Source organism: Otolemur garnettii, unplaced genomic scaffold (genome assembly GCF_000181295.1).
Source record: "Otolemur garnettii isolate 467f Iridium unplaced genomic scaffold, OtoGar3 scaffold00249, whole genome shotgun sequence".
In the NCBI taxonomy this organism is placed as follows: domain Eukaryota; kingdom Metazoa; phylum Chordata; class Mammalia; order Primates; family Galagidae; genus Otolemur; species Otolemur garnettii.
Genome location: NW_003852644.1, coordinates 1,007,380 through 1,016,631, shown reverse-complemented (window position 1 = coordinate 1,016,631; position 9,252 = coordinate 1,007,380). Strand labels below are relative to the sequence as shown.

Below are 9,252 nucleotides of genomic sequence, written 5' to 3'. Positions count from 1 at the left end.
CGCCCGCCATAGCGCCAGCCATTTTATGGTTGCAGCCGTCATTGTTGTTTGGCGGGTCCGGGCTGGGGATTCGAACCCACCACCTTAGGTGTATGTGGCTGGCGCCTTAGCCGATTGAGCCACAGGCGCCGAGCCAAAACCAGCTACTTCTTAAAACTCCTCGAGGCATCCCCCCAAAAACAAAATCTTCCTCATGATCAGGATCATGCTTTATGTGCAGCAAACTAGGCTTCTGGACAAAGCAGTGCCCTAAATCCAACCCCCTACCCCAAAATGTGTCCAGCCTGCAGAGGTCTGGCTGCCTCGGTCTTTCTGAAGATCCAGTGCAGACACTCTCGGAACATAGCTGAAGTTCCCTCCTGAGCCTAGCTGTGAAAGACCAACGACCCCCAGAAAATCAAAATGCCTCCTAGACATCGTCCTGGAAAACTGAAGTCTAGGGATTTTTTGCTTATAGAATGTAAGCCGTTCTTTTTTCTTTTCTTTCTTTCTTTTTGGCCAGGGCTGCGTTTGAACCTGCCACCTTTGGCATATGGGGCCGACACCCTACTCCTTTGAGCCACAGGTGCCGCCCTCTTTTCTAACAAACACGGAGCAATTTCATCCACACTGCCACCTTGTAAAAATCCTCTAAAAAATGAGCAGAGAGCTCAGTAATGTCCTCTCAGGATTGCTGGCAGCCCTGGCAACTCCAACTTATTCCCGCCTCTCACTGTCTGTCTTCCTCTTTGGTTATTGTCTGTTAAGGTCACTATGACTTTTTCTCATTTTCAGTTTCAAACCAGTAACCCTCCACCTCATGTCTCAATTTATTAGCCAGACAGTCACCCCCAAACACCTCATATCCTCACCTTACTGGATACCAACCAGCTCAGACTGAAAAAACCTGTGTTCCTGTAAACGCCACTACCTTACCCTATTCCTCTCCCCTGTTCTCTTTACTGGCAGCCCACACAGCCCCTCCCCCTGAAGGAATTAGTTAAAGAGATACCACGGCCATAATCCCGCCTCCTTATAATAGACAAAAAAGACTGCAATGATAGGGTCAAACCCCACCCAAATAGGGTGGACCTGCCTAAAAGAATCAACCCCCTACTCTCTCCAATCAGATGTCTCACCTAAAAAAGTGAATGGGTCAACCCCCTACCCTACTCCCCTGGATGTCCCACCTGGGAAACGTAAATGGGCCAACCCACACCCTTACAACAGATGTCCAACCCAGGAAAAGGAATGTCCCAACCTCCACCTCCCTGACCTTTTAAAACTCCCATTTGCCTTTACAGACGTGTGACTTTCTTTCTTTCTTTCTTTCTTCTTTTCTTTTCTTTTCTTTTCTTTTTTTTGAGACAGGAGCCTCTGGGTAGAGTGCCATGGCATCACTGCTCATAGCAACCTCCAACTCCTGGGCTCAAGCGAGTCTCCTGCCTCCGCCTCCCAAGTAGCTGGGACCACAGGCGTCCGCCACAACGCCCGGCTATTTTTTGGTTGCAGCCATCATTGCTGTTTGGCAGGCTGGGCTGGATTCGAACCCACCACCTTAGGTGTATGTGGCTGGCGCCTTAGCCGGTTGAGCTATAGGCACCGAGCCGTGGCTTTCTTTCCAGTTGGAAATCTTACCATACCTGCACTCAGATAGAATAGAGCCATTTAAATTGCACAAACCAGGCCTCCATTTTCCTTTTGTCTTTTACCTTGGAATGATTTTTCATCTTTGGCTTTGTAACCTTTCAGCAACAACATAGGGTAGTGCCTCCATCAGATGCAGCACGAGGCTCGTGCTTGGCAGCTGGTGGGAGGAGGGTGGGAGAGGCAGACAGGCTTTCACAAGGTCTGTTTCCCAGAAAGATGGACGCTTCCTGATAAAAGAGCATTCCCTCTCCAAACACCATGCAACCTTACTGGTGAAGTTGTCCAGCAAGATGGTGAAATGCCATCCTGTCCATTTCCTCCCAATCAAACATCTGAGCCACTTACTCAGAAATTTGGGTCTACCCCGAAAGAATTGGCCCAGGACACGAATGACCCATAGGTGCAAATGTATTTGCAACCTAAGTAACTTCTGAAGGTGGGGTTGGGGATAGGCACAATGTGCAAGAAGGCCTGGAATCCAAACATGCCCTGAGTTCAGTTATAGCTGTGCCAATGGCCCAAGCTGCTCATGCTTGGGAGAAACAGATGTTTCCAGAGGCTCCAGGACCACAGAGCCCATTTCTGAGTTCTATCTTGCAGCCAAACAGGTTCATCTGTTCATAGACATAACAAACTCAAAGGGGCCCAGACACAGGAAGTGATTTGCCCTAAAGGCACAAAGTCTGACCCTCCATGCTCCATCCCAAACAAGTCACCTTCTCAGCACCCTTGCACACTTACCTGCTCCAACCGAAGATGGGTGGGGCTGTCCACACAGCAGCCCAGACCCAGGAGAAGGCAATGCCCACGATGGCTAGCTTGGCATCAAATCTCACGTTGCCAAAGGGCTTACAGACCACCAGCCATCTTTCCCAGGAAATGATGGCCAGGGACCAGAGACCTGTGATCCCTACAGAGAAGAGCAGACAGATGGCTTTGAGCAGGAGCAAAGGAGGAACAGCCTCTATTATCACCTCTTTCTTCCCAGAACAGCTGACAGCTTTCAAGATAGAGAGGTGTTCCTGTCCCCCCAGATGCAAGACATGATTCTCCAAAAAGTATTTTCAGGCTCAGGGTGTTATGGGCTTGGTCAGTGACTGAGTTATCAATTTCTTTTTCTTTCCTTGCCCATCTCATTCTGCCTCTTCCACTTTGCTTCCCACTGACCCCAGTACCTTAATTTCTCCTGTTTTCCTCCTCTTCCCCACACTGTCCTTTCTTTTCTCTCCTTCTTTTTTTTTTTTGAGACAGTGTCTCACTTTGTTGCCCTCAGTAGAGTGCTATTGCATAACAGCTCACAGCAACCTCTGACTCTTGGGCTCAAGTGATTCTCTTGCTTCAGCCTCCCAAGTATCTGGGATTACAGGCACCTGCCATGATGTCCACTTATTTTTAGAGATGGGGGTCTCACTCTTGGTTCAGGCTGGTCTCAAACCCATGGGCTCAGGCAATTCACCTTTGGCCTCCCAGAGTGCTAGGATTACAGGCATGAGCACTCCTGACCTGGGTGGGATTCTCTCCTTTCTGGCTCTATGTCTATCCCCTTTGCTGGTCCCACAGCCCCAAACTGGCTATCCCTGGTCAGAGCCTGATTCAAGAATAGGAACTCAGGGTGTGTTGGACTCAAGTAAGCCAAATTTAAAGTGAGTGCTCAGATGGAAGCCTCCAGAACCCTGTGAGCCACTCCCACCCAAGCCTGGCCCTGTCTTTTCTCTTAACCTCAATTGCTTTCCCTCTGGAGCAGGAGGTCCAAGCTCCTGGTTTGGCCATTGAGTTTCTTGCCAACTCAGTCATGAGATCTTGAAGCTGGGAACCCTGAACTCATGGAGCTCTCTCCTCAACCTGCACACATCCATCCCCACGATGGAAGCAAGCAAGAGCCATGAGGCCCTGTACCTGACACCCACCAGCCCTACTTCTGATGCCACTGACAGAACTCTTGATGGCCACATCCACATCAGCATGACCACACTGAAGTGCTGTCATCCCAGCCAAGAGCAAGGAAACAGGATATGTCTAGTCATCTGTGCCCCTCCTTCCACCTCATGCCCATGTTCCCATCTCCACCCCTCCCACTCTTCCTTTCCAAGAATGTTTAATGGACACTTGGCATTTCCTTCCATTATGAACATAGCAGCATTAGCAATACCCATGACTCAGTCAGCAAGAGAAGTCACATGCATTCACATCAATTTACAGAAGTGGCAGACATTCTGAAATATCATTTTTGTTCATTGCTGCTTTGAAATCTCCGTAGTTTTGTTAGGCCAGATTCTATTATTTAATACTTCAGTACAGAATGGTATCACAAATACTTTTTTTTTGAAACAAGAGTCTCACTATGTTACCCTGGGTAGAGTGCCGTGGCATCACAGCTCACCACAACGTCAAACTCTTGGGCTTAAGCAATTCTCTTGCCTCGGCCTCCCAAGTAGCTGAGACTACAGGTGCCTACTATAATGCCTGTTTTTTTTTTTTGTTGTTGTTGTTGTTGTTGCTCCCATCACTTTTAGCAGGGCCTGGCTGGGTTCGTACCCACCAGTCCCGGTGTATATGACTGGTGCTATAACCACTGAGCTACGGGTGCTGAGCCTGTCACAAGTATTTCTAATGAATACTTTAATACTAGTACTTTTTTTTTTTTTACAGTTTTTGGCTGGGGTCGGCGCCGGTGCCCTACTCCTTTGAGCCACAGGCGCCACCCTAATACTAGTACTTTAAATGCAAGCCTGTGTTACTAACATTTAGTACTTTGATAACTATTTTTCAATATAATTGGCTGCCTTTGTAGCCTACGGAGCTCACTTCATGCACTTGTAAACATTCTTCTGAGATAGGGTCTGCAGGCTTCCCAGAGGGCCAAGGGCATTTGAGTGACATCAAAGCTAGTGAAGAAGTACTGGTTGGTAGGCACCTGAGTGCCACAAGAATAGACCATGAAGAGAGGCAAAGTGGGAGACCCTGGCAAAAGCACAGACAGACAAGGACAGAGATACAGGGAAGGGCTGAGTTCCAGCTGGTGCCACACCCACTGCAGAGCACTTGGACGTGGGAAATGGACTTTCTCTGCCTGACCTTCCCTGGTCTGGGCCATCATCTGCACAATGAGAAGCAGCCATGTGGGGTGGAGTTGAGGCAGTCAAGAGCAGGGCAAGGCAAGTGGGCCTCCCACCTCCAGTGTCCTCCTGAGATAAACTTCTAGCCCCTGAGCATGACATCCAAGGCCTCCAAAGTGTCCCCTCCCCTGCCTGAACCACTGTTTCCAGCCTCTCCTTGGCCACCCATTTTGGGGAGCTGCCCACATAGATGGTAGTGATGGGGGTAGGGAAAAGGATCTGAGCTCCAGTTTCAGCATCCTGAGAACTCTAATGAGAATCATGTCTTTTCCCCAGAAGAGAAAACACAGGGGAGCCACAAGGATGGGCATCCCTGACCTGGGTGGGATTTTGTCCTATCTGGCTCTATGTCTGTCTCCTCACTTGCTGGTCCCACAGCCCCAAATTGGCTGTCCCTGGTCAGAGCCTGATTTCAAAAGTAGGAACTCGGCTCAGCGCCTGTGGCTCAAGTGGCTAAGGCGTCAGCCACATACGCCTAAGGTGGCGGGTTCGAATCCCCAGCCCGGACCTGCCAAACAACAATGACGGCTGCAACCAAAAAATAGCCAGGTGTTGTGGCGGGCGCCTGTGGTCCCAGCTACTTGGGAGGCTGAGGCAGGAGACTCGCTTGAGCCCAGGAGTTGGAGGTTGCTGTGAGCTGTGAAGCCACAGCACTCTACCCAGGGGGGATAGCTTGAGGCTCTGTCTCAAAAAAAAAAAAAAAGTAGGAATTCAGGGTGTGTTGGACTCAAGTAAGCCAAATTTAAAGTGAGTGCTCAGATGGAAGCCTCCAGAACCCTGTGAACCCCTCCTCCCACCCCTCCGATGACCCTGTGGGTCTGTCTCCCTATGTGTTTGTACCTCTCACCATGCACTGCAGGTCTGCTGTGTGAAAGTCTTTATTTGTCTATTGGGCCGGGCCTCCCCCAAGCCTGGGTGACCAGCTTACCACACAGGGAGACGGTGTAGCCCTCCAAGACACACAGAGGGTGGCCCAGCACGAAATAGCCGTAGATCTGATTCACAACGCTGATAGTGCTGGCAATGATGGTTTCTGCTAGGTCAGCGACCGCCAGGTTCACCAGAATCCAGTTCAGAGGGTGGCGCAGCTTCTTGAACCTCATGGTAGCAGCCAGCACGAGCCCATTAGTGAAGATGGATGCGATGACCACAAAGATCATCCAGGCGCTGGTGAGGTGGTACACCCACCTGGGAGCAATATGGTAATTGGGGCCTTCAAAGGGGCCTGGAGGCAGGAGGTACAGAGTAGAGAGGAGCTGGGCAGCAGGATCACTCACCTGGATCACCACCCCAATTTCACCCTGACCTGCTCCATCACAGCCCCCCTACGGCCCTCTACACCCTCCTGCCCGGCACTTTCATTTTTGCGACTGGCGCTTTCCCTCTAGCTTTACCCATTCTCAGACAACCTCCCCTCCACCCTGTGTCTCAAGCTAGAGACCACTGCCTGCTGGTCACACACATACTGGCACCTTGTATCAGACAGAACTCCTCTCCACTTGCTTCCACTGACTCCCCACTCCCAGCACACTGAGCCACCCTGGAGGGTCATGTGCTCCCATGCCCTTGCCCCTCTTCTCCCCAGCCCAGAGTCAAGTCCTCTGTCCACCTCCAGACTAACCCTTTCATGGTGGGAAGCCCAGCTCAGAAGGGTTTGCTCTACAGAAGCCTTTCCAGTTTCCCCAGCTAATGTCAACTCAGCCCCTTGGGAAGCCCACTGTTCACATCTGTCACGCTCAACCATGTATTGAAGCATCTCTCATGAATTCCCATGTTGAAATCCTAATCCCCAAGGTGATTGAATTTGGAGGAGCCTTTGGGACGTGATTTAGGCCATGCAAGTGGAGCAGTAGGGGGCCTCACAAATGGGATTAGTGCCCATATTGAAGAAGGCTTAGAGCAGTGTTCTCAATCTTCCTAAATGCTGTAGCCCTTTAATACTGTTTATGCGGGTTGCAACCCACAGGTTGAGAACTGCTGGCTTAGAAAGCTCTTTAGTTCTCTAGCTCCGTTTCTACCATGTGAGGACACAGTAAGAAGTTGACAGTTGCAGCTGGCAAGAAGGCCCTTGCCAGAACCTAGCCATGTTGGCATCCTGACTTCCAGCTTCCAGAACTGTGAAAAATAAGTTTCTGTTGTTTGAGAGTCACCTGATCAATGGTACTTTTTTTTTTTTTTGAGACAGAGTCTCACTATGTCGCCCTGGGTAGAGTGCCATGGCATCACAGCTCTCAGCAATCTCTAACCCTTGGGCTCAAGCAATTCTCTTGCCTCAGCCTCCCAAGGAGCTGGGACTACAGGCACCCACCACAACACCCGGCTGTTTTTTTTGTTGTACTTGCCATTGCTGATTTTAGCTGGCCCGGACCAGCTAAACCTGCCAGCTTTGGTGTATGTGGCTGACACCCTACTCACTGTGCTATGGGAACCGCTGGTACTTTCTTTCTTTCCTTTTTTTTTTGGCCGGGGCTAGGTTTGAACCCTCCACCTCTGGCATATGGGGCCAGGGCCCTACTTCTTTGAGCCACAGGCGCTGCCCTGGTACCTTCTTATAGTAACAGGCACTAAGACACAAATACAAATTTGTGTTTTCCTCACTGGAGATGCTCAGAAAATGAATTAATGAGGGGATGTATTATGAGTTCAATTGTGTTCCAAATTCACATGCTGGAGTCTTTATCCCCAGTATCTCAGAATGTGACCATTTTTGGAGATACGATCTTTGCAGAGGTGATCAAATTAAAATGCATCCATTAGTGTGGGCCCTGATGTAATGCAACTGGTGTCCCCATGAAAGGGGGAAACTTGCACACATAGAACATCAGTCAGAGGTTGGGGTGGTGCTTCCACTAGCCAAGGAATGCCATAGATTGCCAACAACCCCCAGAAGCTGGGGAGAGGCATGGAACAGATTCTCCTTCAAAGTCACTAGTAGAGACCAACTCTGCTGATACTTTGATCTCAGACTTCTGTCCTCTGGAAATAGAAGATGACACATTTTGTTGTTTAAGTCACTCAGATGCCAGTATTTTGTCATGACAGGCCTAGGAAATCCATACAGAATAAAAAGGAGGGGTAACTCATCTTTATTGTGATGCAGTGGCTCTGTACCCTTTGTGTTGGAAGGACCTCTTCCACCATCATCATTTTTGGTAGAACACTTGAAGGGGTTATAAGCCACAGTCCCTGCTGCCATATTAGGCCTTGTGACATGTCTATGAAAGTACATCGAGAGTCCCCTGGATTTTTCAAGATTCTTTAGTAGTGTGTTACAAAAATACAATTCAAACTAACTTCAGAAAAATGGGGAGTTTCTGGATATGGCTAGGAGAGACAGGTAAATCTCTCCTCTAACACAACTGGACCCCATGACATCTAACTTCCTGCTGTGCATGGGGCCTATTTGTTCCTAATATGGAGAGCTCCCAGAAACCATTAACAATAACGGCAACCATGTTAGATGGTACGGGATCCCCAGGAATCCCCAATAGAGAGCAATAGTGACAGACTGTTGACAACCCAAGGCCTGTGTGATAGCACTTTCTGTGCAGAAGGGAGCAATGGAGCTGCTGATAGACCCAAGAACAGAAAACTCCCAAATTGCCAACAGGTCATTCCCAGAAAGTACAGCAGGTTAAATTGAAAAGAGAGGATGAAACTGAGAGGTATTTGGAATACTCTAGTTTGTAGGAAAGTGCAAGAGAGTAGAACAATCTAGGTGCTACAATTTCTCCAAACAGGGCAGCCAGCAGAGTCCCTGACAGTACCCTGACAACCAATGGAGTCCAAACTGAGACAAGAGGGGCAAAAGAAAGACCAGATCCAAGCAGCAGTCAGGGAGGGGATAGGAGCTTCTCGCAACCAGAGTAGTGTCCTGGCCTGCTCCTCCCTCTTGGAAGTTCCAGAACTAATTTCATGAAGAAAGGAGCAAGAGAATCAAAGTCATCTCTTGGCTCAATGCCTGTAGCACAGTGGTTATGGCGCCAGCCACATACGCCAAGGCTGGCAGGTTGAGCCCAGACGGGGCCAGCTAAACAATGGTGCCAACTGCAACAAAAAATAGCTGAGTGTTGTGGTGGGTGCCTGTAGTCCCAGCTACTTGGAAAGCTGAGGCAAGAAAATTGCTTAAGCCCAAGAGTTTGAGGTTTCTGTAAGCTGTGACGCCATGGCACTCTACCCAGGGTGACATAGTGAGACTCCGTCTCAAAAAAAAAAAAAAAAAAAAGTCAAGTCAGGCAAAGTGATTCTAAGAAATACAGGGATAGAGGGAATTGGAGGGGGGCAGAAGCTAGACTAGAAATTAAACTTTCTTTGCCAGATTTTAATTTGGAAACTTCAAGCTATTTTATTATGTAATTATAAAATGAAATTAAAATTTAAAAAGCGGCTCGGCGCCTGTGGCTCAAGCGGCTAAGGCGCCAGCCACATACACCTAAGGTGGCGGATTCAAATCCCCAGCCTGGGCCCGCCAAACAACAATGATGGCTGCAACCAAAAAATGGCCAGG

General features: G+C 49.1%; 1 protein-coding gene across 1 annotated transcript in view; it reads right to left on the bottom strand.

The window, feature by feature from the left end:
• Positions 1–9,252, bottom strand: part of LOC100952907 (long-wave-sensitive opsin 1) — a 20,949-nt gene that overhangs the window by 8,756 nt on the left and 2,941 nt on the right. The window contains exons 2-3 of the mRNA XM_003802556.1: positions 5,674–5,970; positions 2,371–2,539 (exon numbers count right to left, since the gene is read on the bottom strand). Coding sequence (XP_003802604.1) covers positions 2,371–2,539; positions 5,674–5,970 — 466 coding nt within the window. The remainder of the gene's footprint in view (positions 1–2,370; positions 2,540–5,673; positions 5,971–9,252) is intronic.